This window comes from Stegastes partitus, unplaced genomic scaffold, assembly GCF_000690725.1.
Source record: "Stegastes partitus isolate 25-593 unplaced genomic scaffold, Stegastes_partitus-1.0.2 Scaffold567, whole genome shotgun sequence".
Classification (NCBI taxonomy): Eukaryota; Metazoa; Chordata; class Actinopteri; family Pomacentridae; genus Stegastes; species Stegastes partitus.
The window spans coordinates 153,351-170,841 of NW_007578298.1; the positions used below are offsets into that span (position 1 = coordinate 153,351).

A 17,491-nucleotide genomic window follows, 5' to 3' on the forward strand; every position below is an offset into this window, starting at 1 on the left:
TAAATTCTATTTAGCAATAATGCATTTTTCTGACAAAAAGGAAAGTTATACATATTTACCATCAAAGTTACTGCCCTCAGAGTTCATTCATGAATCATGTGTATTGCAGCAAAAGCTATATCACGGTGTAGATAAGGCTCTTTTCAGTGTCCAGCAGCAGAACAAACTTGTTTTATAAAAAGGGAACGGCTGCGCCTGGTACCCTACATATTCAGCGATTTGCCTGGCTTTCATTTGCCATTGTTGAACATTGTCCATGGTCATTTTCACAGAATACTCAGATGTCCAGCTGTCCCTTCAGTCCATTGTTCAGTACTGTTGTCCATTGTCGGCAGTTCTCAAGCCTTTTTACTTTAATAATTGATTTTCCAGCTCCTCCACTTGAACTTTTTCCTTTTCTTTTAACGCAGTCCTCAGGTCTGCAATTTCTTTTGCACTAGAAAGGAAGACACAATACATAAAGTAGGGCATATTCCTTCTTTACCACAAAAACTATCAACTGCTTTTAAATTCTGTAACTGGTTTAGTATTCACCTGAGGGGGATGAGAATAATTCCACATGTCAGGTTGAGCTGCTGAAGGATTGTGGGAAGGCTTGGCGTGGAAAACTGCCGAGAAAAACACAAGTGCATACATGTGAGCTTACAAGAGATTACATACTTGCTCGCATGCATTTGTTCACATGCTTACAAAACTGTACAGACCTTTGGAGGTGGGGTACAGGCACTGGGTGTGTTACTGTAGATATGGTTGATGGCTTTCTGAAGGATCACAGCCTGCTGAGTGAGGCTCTTCAGGTACTCCGAGCTTTCCTTCGTATTGTCATGGTTCTCGCCAACCTTCATGTGTGTAACAATGAAGTCTGTCAGTTAAAATTGTGAGCGTTATAGTGTAAACATAGAGCAGCTACGTGTCACTCCAGCACTTCAAAACTCACCTGGCTCTTATAGATTGAATAAGCCTCTTTCTCGTGTTGCAGAGCTGACCGAAACTCTCCTTTGCTCTCGTACACAGTGGCGAGCAGATGATGACTGCACAGAGGACAGACATGGCGGGTTATAGTTATGAAAGAAGAGAGTAATGCATGAGTAGGAAGATGGCAGCAACCTTTTTTCTCAGATTGTCTACTTGCCTGACTCTGATAACAATAATGTAAGAAAGCAGATTAACATGATCTGTCTTACGTACCTGTGTGCATGCTTCAGGGATGTGGCACCGTGGTATTTTGAGGTTAAAATTAAGGCATTCTGTAGGAACTTCAGGGAAAGCTCATATTCCATTAATCCATGAAGAACCAGACCCAGCATGCTCTAATATAGTGGAGCACAACAGGAGTATTAACAGATGATATGCAGTACAAGATCAAGATCGAACTTTGTCTTTTAGCACAAATAAAAATGAGGACTAGTAAATAAAACACCAACAGGGTTTCTCAGGGTTTTTCTATGATCTAGCAAGAGTTTTGATCATTGCTAAATACAGTAGAAAGAGCAAAAGCAACACTTTGCAGGTGCTCTTACATCCAGCAGTGCGACTTGTGGATGGTCGTCTCCACTGACCAGCAGGGTGAGGTACCGAGCACGATACAGCAGCTGCAGGGAGGTCGAGTGCTGGCCTCCAGCAAAGCAGTACAGAGCCAGATAAGTCTGAATCACACATAGGGGAACACTTACACATTGAGGTACAAACAAATGATTTAATTAATAAATGTAAGTAGGATGTTAAACAATAGAATTAACGTGGCATGGTCCAGTAATTTGTGTGTAGACTGATTAAGTAAAGGAACTCACGTAGTCTTGTATAGTCTGTGGATGGTCGATGCCTTGTATCCTCTCAGTGCTCATAACTGCCTTTTCCTGGTGGCTGAGGGCCTGTGATACATGGACAAAATAACAGAAACATTATGTTATGATGTCTGCATTATAATGCAGTTCAGAACATGCATTAAGTAGCAAAATCTGAGATGTGGGTGACAGTTTAGAAGTGTGAAGCCAGGTCAAAAATGAGTAAAATTTCATGGCAGAAATGAATTGTGATGCATATTTACATCTGCATTTTCCCCCAGAATGTAGCTGAGCCGTCCCAGGAGACGCAGGCACATGCACACATCCTCGTACAGGACCCCACATATGCTGCTGAACAGAGTCAGGGCCTGGCTAATCAATTCATAGCCATCTTTGAGAAGCCCTAAAAGCAAACATAGAACACAAATCATGAACGTGTTGTCAGGATCTGTAATTGTTAGTGGCTGCATGTCATACATTGGGTTAAATGCAACAGTGTTGATACTAACTTCTTGCGTATCTACACTGAGTGACAGCGTGGACAGTTCACATAAAATCATGATGACTTGTGTGGTACATGTTTACTGTGAGCATGAGAAGAGTCCACTCAATTTACAAACGTACATGTTTGGCATAGGGTCATACTTATCAGTGTCATAATACTAAATGCACTTCTCCATATGTAGATTAAAAGGTCTGATTCAGAGGTTAATTGTTCCCTCTGAGAAACAAAGAGATGCCTTCTTGAAACAATTTAAATATAAGTGATGGGAAACAACATTGACAGACCTTCCTCGTCTGCAAAACTACTGTGCACTTGAAACTAATATTGTCTACGGCCGCTGGCATCTTCCAAAGTTTTAGCCTTTTCAGTGCAAAATCTCCAGTTTGTGCTTCAAGGACTGCAACAAATGAAAGACATCTGCTTGATTTTTCTGACTCTGACAACTGTAAGCCTCAGGATGAACTGTCTTTTTAAACAGAACAAGAACTGAGGAGGTTATTCTGCATCACTGACGTTAAAAAGCTTGATAAGAAGATGTCATTGTGGCCTTTATGGATAGAAGGAACAATTACAGAGAACAAAAGCTTTTTAAATGTGCATGTGAGTACTGTTTGTTTCAACTTCCTTCACATTTAAGGAAGTTACTTAAAAAAAAAACAAAAAAAACAAAAACAAGTTTATCTCGAAACATAATATTAAAATGCAAAAACACCAAATGACTCATAGTTGGGAACAATACAATATCCATTTATGCTGTTGTTGCCTAGCAACACTGTCCTGAACCCACTTGCATATTGTTAAGTTTGCATGGTACATCAAAAATATGACAGTGCTATTAGATGCGTGACCTTTTTAGCTCTACATTTTTGCCAAGTGGGTACACCCTGGACAGGTCGCCAGTCTATCGCAGGGCTACACTTAGAGACAGACAACCAAGCACACTCACATTCACACCTACGGACAATTTAGAATCACCAATTTTTGGACCTTGTGGAAGGAAGCCGGAGAACCCGGAGAGAACCCACGCTGCACAGGGAGAACATGCAAACTCCACACAGAAAGATCCCGGTGCCCCCACTGGGACGCCAACCAGCGACCTTCTTGCTGCGAGGCAACACAACTAGCCAACTGCACCACCCTGCAGCCCTAAATGTAAACATATACACCTTATTTAAAACCGTTACAAGTGTTTGTATTTGTGTCTCTCACCCTGCTGCACTGCCAGCTGCGCTTGCTGCACGAGCCGTGTGGCATCTGGTGATGTAAGTTCAAGATGTTTGACCACAGGGAACATGTTGATGACGTCTTCCTCACCAAACACTGGCCTGTGACGAGACTCAAACACATACTCCCTCAACTGCACCTAAACAGAGAAAAAAAAAGGAGGGGAGCAGCTGCATTTTAAAGCTGTGCAACAAAACTCTGCACTTTGGCTTTCTCGCGTCACTGTTGTAGACAGTTTTAGCTTTTAAAGGTTCGATGGACTTCAGCCACCAAAATATCCTGAAGCATATTTTTATGTAGCTGTGTAGCTGTAGTTAAATAAAACTGCTATGAGGGGGAAAAAAGTGTCCTCAAGTGAAATATTAAAGTAAAAATCCTTAATTTTCACTACTACTCACAAACATATCAGTAAACAATATTAAACTTCTTGTCAGGGTCATGATAATACATGAGCTGAAGCAGAAAAGCTTTATAAGACCAGAGTCGTTTTAACATTTCAACATTACTGTATCTTCATCAGAGTCAAAATGAACAACGACATGAGGCAGACTTAGCATAAAGCAGTTGTGCCATTGTCACAGTATAACTAGTTGGACAGGGTGGAATTGTTTCTACTAGCGTTAGTCATTTGAATTTTAACATTTGATCCCCTTGGCCAATTACCAGAGGTGGAATGGGAACAAGAATAAATCTGATATTGTTTGAAACTGCAATCACTGTCTGAGCATCCTCACTGTCTGCACTGCGTGGCACTAAATTATTCACGTTATATGATTTTTCTGATGCATCTCATTTACCGACCATTATTTTACTCGTGTCTTATACATTATAAATATATTAAACAACATTTTTAATGGAGATTTAAAGGTTACACATAAATAAAAGAAAAATCAAATTGCAAAATAAACATCAATCAAGCAATGACTAAAGAATTATTCTTAAAACTGTATGCTTTGCTGCTTGTTTGATAAATATAAGTTTGACAGATATGGATGCAGAACTGTTATATTAAGTATTAAATATGAGCTTACTTTTATCCCTGTGTGAGATTTACATGATAGAAGTGTGACTTGAAAAGATTCCTTCTCGTCTTGGCTTCTGCAATGTGTGAAATGATGGAGAAAACTGTTTTTGCAGTAGGTTCAACCATTTTCATCAGGGGACTATTGAAGGAGAATTTTGTATCTGTTTCTTTCTTTTTATTTCTTACTTAATTTGAGATAAGAAACGTACCTGCCTCAGACATGAAATAAAATAGTATTTAGGGGAATACGCACAGGCAGCCCCAGATATGATTTTTAATGATGCAAAAGTTGTGATTTCGCCAAGATTTCTTGCTTAGAGCAGTGTCAAGATAGACAGAATTAATTTAATTTCAGAGGTTGATGAGAAGCTTGGGAGATGTCTGACCTGGATGCCTGTCTTGATGGCCATCTCTCTCAGCAGGGAGAGCCTCTGAAGGTTGTGCTTTTCTATCACTGCATCTATACTTTCACTGAACACAGAGAACATGACGATGTAAAATCCTGCTGCATGAATCCAGGAACCCATACATGCACACAAAGATACACACACACACACACACACACACACACACACCTGTCAATTGTGTGATGGTAATAATCCTGAGCCTCAGCCCTGATCTTGCCCCACAGCTCAGTAGAAGTCAGCCGAGCCCAAACGCTGTCTGTCAGCGAGGTGACTCGACTCCCGTGGCTGCGGCGGCGGCGGCTCCTGCGGCGAGAAAGCAGCTCATCCGAGCAGGAGTCAGGAAAATTGGAGGACGAACTCAGGAGGCAGTTCAGGAAGTGACTGACAGCTGCAGAGAAAGCTGCAGGTTCCACATTCTGGGGGAAAAATAAGACATATATATGAATATTAGGAATCGTGAAAAATTATGGGAAAGTGTTATGTTTTAATATTTTACAGTATTTGAGCACCTGTAGATAGGTCCTGAAGATGTGTTTGGCACTTCTGATGATGACTTCACTGATGGAAATTCTCTGTGGGGGAAAACATGATCAATGATCCGTCATTTTAAACAAGCACATTTATTTGTATTTTTACTAGTTCATCATACAGTGTTTATAGTGATATGTTCTTTATTTCAGAGCTTTCGGGTTTTTGTTTTTGTTTTAACAGCATTTGTTTATAATGTTACATGATCTTTGCTACTTTTAGGTTTTGGTCAGAAAGGAACATTTTCCACTCTGGTGGAAAATAAAGTTTTATTTTCTTCTGCTATTGAGCAAGGTAATGATAAGAGATAACTTTAGAACAATTTTTATAGGAAAAAAAACTCTTTGTATTTAAATCTAAGACGGATTTAAAAGTGAAATAGCAGGCCTTAGTCTTCTTTTTTGTTCTTGTTATATCTTGCTTTGTTGTTTACAAGCAATATGGTTCCATAATTGTCATACGCTGCATGCTGTTTGTTTTTAATGCAGATGAAACAGATTCATATCTTATGATTCTTGTAGTTTGGCTGGTATCTTGATATAAGGTTTTCGGTGTTTTGTAACCTTCTACAGCTTAACAGTAGTAAGACAGAAACCCTTCTGTTTCCTTCAACAAGCCAAACAGTCAAAATTAATGGAAAACATAATGCCTACCAATATCAAGTGGTCTGTCAGAAATTCTAGAGTTATTTTTTTATTTGGATCTAAAACTAAAGCTGACTGTAAAGCCTCTAAAATAATTTCTGTGCGGCAAGAAAGTTTCTGACATCTTCGTTTCATCCTGTCTGGATTACTATAGATTCTCTGTAAGCAGCTGCTTGCCTCTTAACAAGTACCAAGAAAAGAGAAAATATCAGTTTTAACCTCCATAATACAGTTCAGAATCCAACCATCACCTACAAAACACCAAATGGATTAACTTCAAGTGATATCTTTGACCTGCTAAGCCCACATGCTCAAGGTTTAAGATTTATGCTGAGTTCTTGGCCATGACTATCTTCTACATAATGACCACTAGTTTTCTGTGTAATCTGGTGTAAAAGACTAAAATATATTAATACTCCACAGTAGGAATCAGTCTCGAACTGTGTCAGTGTGCAGTGGATATATTCATTGCAGTCTTTGAAAAGCTAATCCCAGTTCATCTCATTAGGCCTGCATGGATTCTGGGCAGATCTGTCATACATTATCACACTGATGAATTATACATGCACAGAAATTTATACATCACCATGGTGAAAATGAATTTCTGATCACAATCAGTAAATTGCATTGAAGTGGAGTAAAAGAATGTGTTGATATTTAACATTTTAATAGGATTTTACTCCTAGACGTGTCATGTTTTAGCGGTGGCTGGATGACCTGCTCTTTGGTGTCACAGGAAAAGTTTTTGTTAATATTTTTAAGAATAAAGTCCTGTGCAACAGTTCATGAGTGACTGACAAAGGAATAAAACACAGTTACAGTCATACAACATATTAATGTATATTCTAGATTAACTAATCTGGTAATTATTTGTTTAATATATTTATTAATTAAAACATGCCTTCAAGAGTATCAATCACAGTCATAAACTGTTTAAATCCACCTGGGAATTTATTATGTTTGGGTTTGTGCATTTATCAAATATCACTAAATATGCTGTATAATACTATACTATACTATACTATACTATACTATACTATACTATACTATACTATACTATACTATACTATACTATACTAATATGTTATACTGTGTTTATCAACTAATTACAAACTCGTTACAGATGCTTCACGGGAAAAATATAAATAACTAGGAAATATAATCATAACAAATTGTTGACAAACACATAAACCAACACTTGAAGGTGTCTAATGCTTGATTGAGTGCTTGATTGGGGAGACATTTTCAACTCTCATGCTGCTGACTTCACTTCAAAACAACTCACAGTTTTGTGTTCCTGTGATATTACAGGATATACATATTCATTCCTGACTGGTCTGCACAATAAATATTTATGTTTAGTATTGACAACCCTGTTAATCCAGAAGAAGAAGAAGAAGAAGAAGAAGAGGCATAAAGTATTCTTTAAGTCCCATCAGCTTCACAGACTGTGTCAGGCCACATTTATAAGTATGTGAGATGACTTGCTATGCTGACTTTACATTCATGTGGTTAATATTAGTTGTTTTTAGTACCTGTATGTGGCTGAGTCTCTCCCTCTCCTCCAGCTTGTCCAGCTCCCTTAGTAATGTGCCCAGATATCGTACATTCACACCTCGCTGGTGCAGCACTGAAGTCAGAGTGGCTCCATCCATCGGCACTGCTGTGTGGTCCAGACAGTCTCTCAGCTTCCACACCAACACAAACACACACATCAACTTAAACTCCGCACACATGATAAACATGATAATTATTTCACACACGACTCACCACAGCTGGAATCTGGTTAGAAAGCAGAAAAGCAGCCGCGTCCCACAACAACCGTCTCTGCCTCTGAACCTCCTCGACACACTCAGAAGAGAAACGAACACCTGCAGCAGAGACACACAGTGTAACTTCAGTCTGATATTTGTAAAATACCTTACGCAGTATATATGTACTTGGCTGTGTGAGCACAAATGTATTCAGTACCCGGAGAGCAAATGTTTCGATTGAAGCGGATGTCAAAGCAACAGTCGCTTGCTGATCCAACAGCTTTACAGGCTTTCAGGATCACACTCCTTTTCTGGGATTCTACAAAAGCAAAACATGAATGCGTTATTAGCTGACATGATCACCATCAGTCAGTCCCCACCACTCTCCTTGTCTTCAGTCAGTAGTTAATAATGAATAATTGCAATTTTTTCAGATCTATTCTGTGTAATGTGAATGTATCATGTTTACAATAGTAATTATTTCAAGTTACCAGCATCTAAGATAAAAATCTTTTTAGTGTGTTTACCGTTCTGGGCTTAATGTTCATTTACAGCTACATTAAAGGAATGTTTTCTTAATGTTTTCAGGGTCAGAAATGACTCTTCTTAAATAAAAGCAGGAAAAACACATAGTGCATTCAAATATTACTTCTAAACAAGTAGTGTTTTGAGCAAAATGTACTGAAACCATGAAAAGTTCAGTGATTATGCAGCAGAGTGAACTCTGTCAGAGTTTTATTATTATGTATTTTATTTCTGGCTCACTATTGTTGAGCCCAAAACATTAAAACAGAATTTTAGTGGTGCAGTAGGTACATAAGGTAGAGCTAATTTTAATTGTTAGTCTAATCTATGACAGCAATTCCCAGCTTTTGCACCATAAATATTGCATGTACATTTTTACACATTTTTTTGTACATACTCCTTTTGCTCTGTTGTTTCTATATTTAATATTTGTCTGTCTGCATAAATGCTGACACAGTGAATTAATAATGTCATGGCACTGATAACTTGCCAGTGCTGCATATGACATGCATATGAAAAGCCTTTGAATGCTTAAAAGCTTTCTTTTTGTATGTGAAATGTTAATCTGCAATAATATCTACAGCTGTTATTAAAATGCAGTGGAGTAAAGGTACTAAGTAGCAGTGCAGTTGAGACACTCAAGGGAAACACAGTAGTACCTCGAAGTTGTCCAGTATTTTTGTAAATTTCTTAAGTCTTATTCTATCACTAAGAATTTCCTGAAAGTGCTCAGACACATATTTAAACATTTCTAATTTAACATGAACTAAGAAAACTCCATCTAATGATGAAGATCATGAGATTCAATCCAGAGCTCCAGAATAATTAGTGAATTGACCTTTGGATGAGGTTATTTCTGATCTATTGTTTCCTTCTCACTTTGTGTTCCTCATCCTAATTTATCTTGATGTCTTTGCAGCAACCCAGTTTCTCCTGGATTACCAAAAAGTTTTCTCATTCTGCTTTGACTGTCTGGTTTTTATTCACCCATGTCAGCACCGACTGCATCTCTGTCTCCAGCTGTCAGCTCACAAACAGGTTCCTTGATGTGCTCCTTGGCTTCCTCCTGTTCTTCCGGTTGACTGAGCTCCTGGGACACCATCTTCACAAAAATCTGATACCTGCAGACCAAAACACAAGATAAGAGGAACAAAATATCTCACGTTCAAACCTCAGTTCATCCTGCTGGTTTAACAGCTACATGCTGGCTGCATTTGTGTCTCCTCCTCCTCACCTGTGCTGGACGAAGGCCTCTATCAGCTCTGGTCTCAGGCTGGCCAGGCTGTGATGATGCAGCCGAGGAAAACCAAAGCTCTGACACTCCTTTGGCACATCCTCCCTCATCTCCTCTTTCTCTGAGAACTGGAAGTTGAGATCTGGTGGGAACGTCCGCAGGAGATCTAAGATGTAAGCTCGTCCGTCGTTACCCAGGATGCCGATGGTCTCCATGCCAGAGCAGAGGTCCAGTGGGGCGTTGTTGTGGTCCAGCACCTGGTGACGCTGCACTCTCAGTGGTTTACTGGTTTTATCCAGAAGCTCCAGAAACCTGCAGTGAAAGACACCTCTGGTCAGCTGCAGTAATGCTGGAAAAATAAGGACACATCTGGATTGGACTTTTTTAAAACTAAAATATACAACTTTAGTGTTTCATGTGAGTGTGTTTGTTACCTTGGGTGTGAAAAAACAGTTTTTCCATTGTCATTAGAGCCATAGACTATACTCTGCTCGTGGTTTTTCTCCAGTATCCCAGGGACGATTGTCTGAGCAATAACACGAATACCACGGTAATCTACCACTGCTGTCCCGAGTGTGTGAAGGCCTTCTATGTCGACAGATGCATACGCCTGCAGGAGAGCAACATAACTGCTTTTATTCTGACTTCAAGAATATAAAAGCATTTGTATGGATGTGGTGATAGCGTGGGAAGAGATTAAATTAGGTTAAGTAGTTCATGCATGAGCAGGGAAGACTGTTATTCCCCTAATATTCACATAATTACACCTTCACTGAATGACTCAAATTCATACTGTGCTAGAACAATCTTTTGACAGCTCAGATGAGACAGTGAATGAAAACTACTAGCCAGGATGTGTACCTGTGCTCCTCTCAGGTCACAGATGGCAGCAGCGTGAGCAGCAGTGTTGCCCCCCAGTGGTCGGTAGTGCTCAGAAATGTCAAAGCCCAGGCTGAAGAAGAGGTTGTTCCACACAAACATCTGCATATGAGGCGACTCCCCTGGGTTTAGCGGCATGACGTTTCCGTCAATAACGGCCACAGCACCTCGTGTTGCAGCAGCAACAAAGTCACTGTTGGTCTGGATAGAGGGAACAAGTCGGTTTTTAATAAAGAGAAACACACTCCAGTCCCAGAGAATGACAGGGGAGGAGTAATTGAGTTTCACTAAAATGTTAAACAGTAAAGAAGAAGTGGAAGAGGACACTTTTATGTCCTTGACTCTTTTAAAGTGCTGATCATAAGTCTGCTTCTCTGACTATTAATCAGGGACAGACCTGGGAAGAAGATGATGGGAAACTTGTGTTCTTACCTTGAATATGCTCCTCTGTCTATGCAGACGCTCCTGAAGGCAGCTCCTGGGGAGTTCCCTGCATCCCTGCAGCTCCTCATTCCAGTCCCGACTCTGAGGTCATAACACACAATCTCAATATCAGCACCATCACTATCAGCTCACCTCAGATGAAAAATAAAACTTTTGCTTTGTGCATATATGCCCTGTACTGTATTGCAATGTCATATTTCTGTGCAATTCCAAACTTAGATGATTTCTCCCAGTTTGTGTCTGCCACCTGCCCAGCTGTTTGCTCGTCCTGGCCCATACGACTGGTGTGAGTCTCCTCCGCTCTGACGCAGTCGAGGCTGTGGTCTCCATGAGGGGCGACCCAGGCAAACACCTGGAAAGGTGCTGCGATCCGCTCATAAGGGTGCTGCTGAACTCTGGATCATAGCAAGTCACAGGAAAGTTTGTTGTGTTTCATGTTCTTGTCAAACTCGATTGAAACTGTTGTTGTATAAACATGATTTTCTAACTTGATGTATTTGTTCACCTCTTCTTCTGCAGGGCAGTGAAGTTTTTCCTAAAAGCAGGGCTGACTTGATTCAGCAGCTCAACCAGAGAGTGGCAAAGGATTTTGGGAGCTGCAGGTTTGGGGTTGAAGTTGAAGGCAGTTGACCTGGAACAGTCAGAGATTAGCTCGAGTTGAATCCAGTTAATTGTTGTTGATTTACATGTTTATTTAGATAACGCTGAGAGAAAGAAATATAGTATAATAAAGACAGAAATTAATATGAAAAAACAGGACAGAGAATCTAAATTCCTGCAAGCAGCTCTGTGACGGCACTTAGGTAGTGAATGGTATTATTTCTGCAGGTATTTGACAATAAATCAAAACAATGGATAAGCTGCAACTTGATGATAGTGCTAGATGAGAAGTAAAGCGATCACCACAGTGATTACATTTCATCCTGTAGGGCACATCTATGTCTGTACCACATTTTATAGTAAATAATCCAGTAGATGGCAAGACTGGATACACAATCCAGGAACCTGAATGTCTCCACAGAATTCAGTATATGTAAAACTTTGACAGAAAACTGGGAAACACTGGTACAAAATTTCATGCCAGCACAATTAAAACTCTACAGAATTCAAAGCTAAGCAAACTCATAAATGTCTGAAGAGTTCAACACTCACTGGTTGAGGTAGAAACCCCGCGTAGAGGATGTGATGTTGAGCTCTCTGTCTTCCATAGTCAGGACATTGAGGTACATTAAGTCTCCATGCATCTTCCTGTTTCCTGGAGGAGGATTCCAGCTGCTCATGGTCAGGACCCGCAGGCACTGTAAAGGCTGGAATTCGACAACTGTTTTAGCGTATGTTACATATTTAATCAGTCAAATTTGCAATTACAAAAGCTGATCTCTCACCTTTCTGTCATCTCTGACTGGCTGCAGCGGAGTCAGCAGTCGGTCTCTACATCCAGGGAGGATGTAATCTGGAGGGCTGCAGTCAACAGACCTTTCAGAAGCTTTTCTCTTCCCCACATTTTCACTGTCTGAAGGGGTGAATATGCAAGTGAAAGTGTTGAATGACTTCTCACAGACAAAAGGCTGATGCAAGGAGGCAGGAGAAAGTGACATTACCTTTGTCTCTGGTATAAAAAGTGAGGTAAGATAGTGAGCTGCAGTTCACTGCGTTGTAAGCATCTGCGGGGTCGAGGCTCCTCAGAAGGTCACGTACATGTCTGAGATGAAGACGAGCGTCGCGTACGGAGTAGGAATCTGCAACAAGATCAACAAGGCTTATGAACGGTTTAATTTGATCTCACATGTGCTGGAAGAATGGAAAGTTTGTTCTTACGCAGTATTTCATAAAAGAACATAACAATCAAACCATAACAACTGCAGGGTCCACCATGTTTAGAGGTACAAAAACAAAAGGTTAAAATATTAAAATATACTTAATTAGATCCAACATAGTTCAAAAATTGCTTAGAAATTGAAATAACTTAATACAAATGTAAAAAGTAAAGAGCATGTTACATAGGTTCCAGCACAATATTTGCATCTACATTGGTTGTCCTTTTAACTGATGTGTTGAATGCGAGATGCATTATTTCATTGATTTTTGGGTTGTTTTTTTTTTACACTAGGAACTCTGTACTGCCTTCTTGAGGGTAGAAGCTGAAAATGATGATTTAGGGGACAGCATGAATTCTTTAAGAGTGTGTTTGTCATTCGTGTAACTGCTCTGTCAAGGTGCTAAGATAATGCAAGGTTTTTACAGCTTGATATTGCACTTCCCATTTTGACTATTCTGCAGAGTTTGGCCTTGTCTTTAATGGTCTGGCATTTAAAACTGGACACAGTGTTAAAGGTTAGAGCACATTCTATTAGGTGGTATAACTTAGGATGTTTGTAAAATACCTTTATGAAACAAAAATGAGAAGCGTTGCGATCATCAGTCAAAAAAAAGTAATGAATTACACATTATTTGTTATTTTTCAAAAAGTAGCCCATCACTTTATATATTTACTCCCTGTAGAAAGTGATTTATTGCACTACTCGTTACACTACTTTGGTGTTACTCTGCAAAGTCGCCTCACATGCTTTGTCGCATAATTGCCAGTTAACAATATAACTTTAAACCTTATAGATGACCACATATCAGCATTGGTCCCTATTCCAATGTACCATACACTATCCAACATACACAGGGTCTTTTCCAATGCTTTTAAATAAAGCGTCTCCACCCAAAAATGACAGCAAAATTAGTGAAAATCAGCCTGAAGTCCACTTGTTGTGTTAAGTATAAGGCTAAATTGCATGTCTAAGATTATCAAGGTGGTCCTGGGAATGCTGGCTGCACTGCCTCAAAATAAAAGTAGTAACTATAATATGGTAACTAACTGAACTGTAACATGGAGTATTACTGTAGTGAGATTCCAGTAATAACTGCAAATGATCTATGAGTAAGTAAGAAATTATACAGAACACACTTTAATGGCTGATGTTTATAAACGACAAATCTTACTAAACTTAAACCTAAACCTGAAGTAAGACTTTTGGATGATGTTGTGAACCTGAAACTTATGTCTGACTCCTGTAGAAGTTGAATTCTGCAAACTTTCTGTAGAAATTTTAGGAGTTTCCATGACAGATCAACATTTTCTGAGTAAAAAGAGCCTCCTCGTGACAGTGTTTAAAACGGAACTGCAGTCAGATCCTGACAGGGCTGCACCCTGAGGTGAACTATAAGAATAAGAAAAGGAGTCAGTTACCCTCCACCACCTTGACCAGCGCTCCGTCCTGGATGCCCTGGATGGAGTGCAGCTCTGCAAGGCCGTCGAGCGCGATGCCGCCCAGCTGGAGGGAAAAACATGTGCGGTGGCAGGTGACCTCATGATCCATCAACACCTGGTGCAGCTCCGCCACCAACATCTGTCCAGACACCTGAGAAAGGAGGAGAGATGAACAGCTGGACTGGAGGAACATGACAGTGACGTGTCTTTAAGAAAACAATAATAGCACTACTGCAGAACCTGAAGCTCAAAACTCTCTGCTCCTGGAGGCTGAATTCTGACAGTGAAGCTCGTCTCTTGGAGCTCAACTATGTCTTTGAGTTGTTGCCTTTTATCATCATCTGACTTCTCTGAGGGATCATCCTCAGGACTTTCTTCAGTTTGACTTGGAGGCACTGTTGACAGAAGACAAAAACAAGGTGTGAAAAGTTGCTGTAGGTCATAGAGGCTGGTTTATATGAGATATAACATAAACACTTAACCCTATTCAGGACTTTTGGGGTCTTTTGGACCATTGGGCCATTTGATTTAGGTGACAGGTATTGTTTTTTTATTTTTGAAGATTTTTTTTTTAAATATAAAAAGAAAGACATTTGTCATGCAGTTGGAACCAAAAATATGCCAACTTGTCAGAAAATGTATTAAATGCAGCATAAAAGTCTATAATGAATACCAAAAAATATTTTGCACATATTCTTTCTTGGGGTCCAACATGAAAGCCCTGAGTAGGGTTACACAGAAAATATAATGGTCAAATTAAATGCTTAAATTGAAATGTGTAGCTAAAGAGAAAATTAAAGCATATACAAAAATGGAAATGAAAAATTTTGGATATTAAGCTTCACTTTCCACTCTCCTTCATTTACTGTTTTCCATTTTGTTTTTAACCAGTTTTATCTTTCCAACACTTTTTTTTTCTTTTCCAGGTGCCTTTTTCTTTTGAAATACAACCAGCTGGAATACTTTTTTATTCTAAAACATCCTGAGAACATTTTGCAAAGTCCTTTTTTAAAATTTCCAGAATGTTCTTCTTAAAAGCAGGACAACAAATGTCTATAAGACTTTTAAAAAAAAAAAAAATCAGCATTTTTGTCCTCATGTTCATAAAATGTTTTGCAAATGTTGCATTGAGAATATTCTTCCTTTTGGTTTCGTACAACATTGTTGAGCATTGTAGGAATGTTTTACAGAAGAAAACTCATCCCCAAAACACCATAAGAACATTGTGAGGAATATTTTTGCTTCTTTGTTAATACATCACATCACAGAAAGAGAAAAATGTCATCTGAGGCATTGATAGCATTTTGAAAACTTTTTTTTAACGTTTTAAAATGTTTTTTCTTTTTGGTTATCATATAAAAACAATCTGTGGCCCTGACAACACCCTCAAAACATCCTCTGAATGTTGCATTTAACCTTTATTAGCATTATGTGAAATGATAAATAGATTCTTTGAAATTAGACTGAAACATTTTCTTTCTTAAAACACAATTGGAATTTGTAGGTAATGTTACCCAATACTGTGGCAACATTCTCTGCTAATTGGGTGTGTCTTGATTATATGAAGTGCGAAAATTCAAAAAGAATTGTGTCTTTTTCTTTTTTGATTTAATATCCTCGATATTGTGATGATCATCTGCGCAATATGCATGTTAGAATGTGACAGTATAAACACAAAAACATACTCTATAGCGAAAAGACAAGCAAAGATGAACACAAATCCACACACCTTCGACATGCGGTGCTGCCAGAAACAATCTGTCGACTAAAAACAAGGTCATTTGCTTCATCTCAGCTCCTTCTCTGTCCTCCACCTGTGGCACAGCTGTCTCCGAAATGTGCTGCAGACCTGTTTTGCTGTCGTCTTCCTCCTTTAGCAGCTGTGACTTTTCATGACACTGGATACAACTTTCATGTAGTGAGCTCTGATTTGTGTTGTCCTCGGACACGTTTCCTTCTGGGCAGATATTAATATCGTCCTTTTCATTTGCAGTCTGATCTGACTCCACACTTGCTGCTCCCATCTGTTCAGCATCCTGATTCCTGCGTTGTGTCGGACCCACATTGCACTCAGCGAGGTCAAAGTTGTCCACAACTTCTGTGTTGTTGTCACTGTGTTTTGTTTGCTTTTGTGCAGCAGCATCCATGTTACTTGCCTTGTGTTCAGTCTCTGAGGAGTTCCTTGATTCATTTTGTTTATTATCCCTTTCAGTCTCATGTGTTTGCTCTGTCCAGGCAAAGTCTGTATTTTCCAAAACACTAAAGACATTCTCCTCATCAGTGTTTAACTCCTTTATTAGCTCAGTGTTTTGTTCTGGTTGTAATATTTGCATTTCTGTCAAAATGTTTGTGTCAGAGCAGGTTCCAGAGATCATTTTCCCCTCTTTAGTGTGGACTTCTGAGTGTCTGTCCTGTGACATTTGTGCCTCCAAAAACATATCCACCTCTCTGAGTATTTCATGTTCTTCCCAATAATCCACATCCGTCCCCTGTGCGTTGCTGGTCAGTGCGTTAACTTCTCTCTCCTTAGTCTCATTACTGCATTCGAGTATTTCTGTTTGCGTCTGAACTTCTGCCTGCGACTCGGTCTGTGTCTGCACCCCTGTCCCGATCTGTGTCTCAGCTTCGGTCTGGGTTTCAACCTCAGAGTAGCCCCTGTCTCTCCCCCTCCTCTCCTGCCCTTCCTCATCCACCCTCACCGCCTCACACGCCCCCTCTTCCTCCTCAGACACCAGCAGACACACCATCGGCTCCACCAGAGTCACTTCACCTCCCGGGTTGCTGCTCAGGATGATGTCAGGAAACAGGAAGTGCTCCGGTTCCAAGGCCGGGTTCGTTATGCCAGTGGAGACGGTCAACAGGTCGTCCTCCAAGTCGTCCGGCAGACTCGGAGATTCACACTCGCTCTCATCGCTGGACAGCAGAGGCGATCTTTCCGCCTCGCCCTGGGCCGGTGCATCCTTACACCTGAAGTAGTTTGACAGAGTGTGGCAGCATTGGACGATGTTTCCCATGATGCCTCAGTGCACAAAACAGCAACACAACCGTGCAGGTTGCCTGAAGGGAAGAAGACCACGGTGTATTAAACAGTTCAGATCATTTCACATGTATAATGTTAAGTCTAGAGGTCCGGAATTTCATTTCACAAAATGTAGAAGTTGTGTGGGTGATTTACAAAGTTGTGTCTTAAATAAGTATTGATATCAAAATAAGACTTATTATACACAAAATGACTTTTTGTCAGAACTGACGTAGTAGTTCTGTTCTATCCACATGCTAA

The 17,491-nt window shown here is 39.9% G+C and overlaps 1 protein-coding gene across 1 annotated transcript; it reads right to left on the minus strand.

The window, feature by feature from the left end:
- Window positions 1-348: 348 nt before the first annotated feature.
- On the minus strand, window positions 349-17,225 carry LOC103362304 (clustered mitochondria protein homolog). Its single transcript, XM_008288622.1, has 28 exons — window positions 15,941-17,225; window positions 14,452-14,606; window positions 14,191-14,362; window positions 12,554-12,691; window positions 12,338-12,465; window positions 12,105-12,259; window positions 11,458-11,583; window positions 11,209-11,347; window positions 10,941-11,033; window positions 10,491-10,709; window positions 10,064-10,239; window positions 9,630-9,941; window positions 9,383-9,516; window positions 8,088-8,189; window positions 7,887-7,987; window positions 7,652-7,804; window positions 5,454-5,516; window positions 5,113-5,360; window positions 4,924-5,008; window positions 3,499-3,652; window positions 2,048-2,187; window positions 1,791-1,871; window positions 1,521-1,646; window positions 1,189-1,310; window positions 938-1,031; window positions 705-839; window positions 535-608; window positions 349-436 (listed from the first exon to the last, which is right to left on the minus strand). The coding sequence occupies exons 1-28, from the start codon at window positions 17,223-17,225 to the stop codon at window positions 349-351; spliced, it is 4,998 nt and encodes a 1,665-aa protein (XP_008286844.1).
- Between the last annotated feature and the right edge of the window lie 266 nt (window positions 17,226-17,491).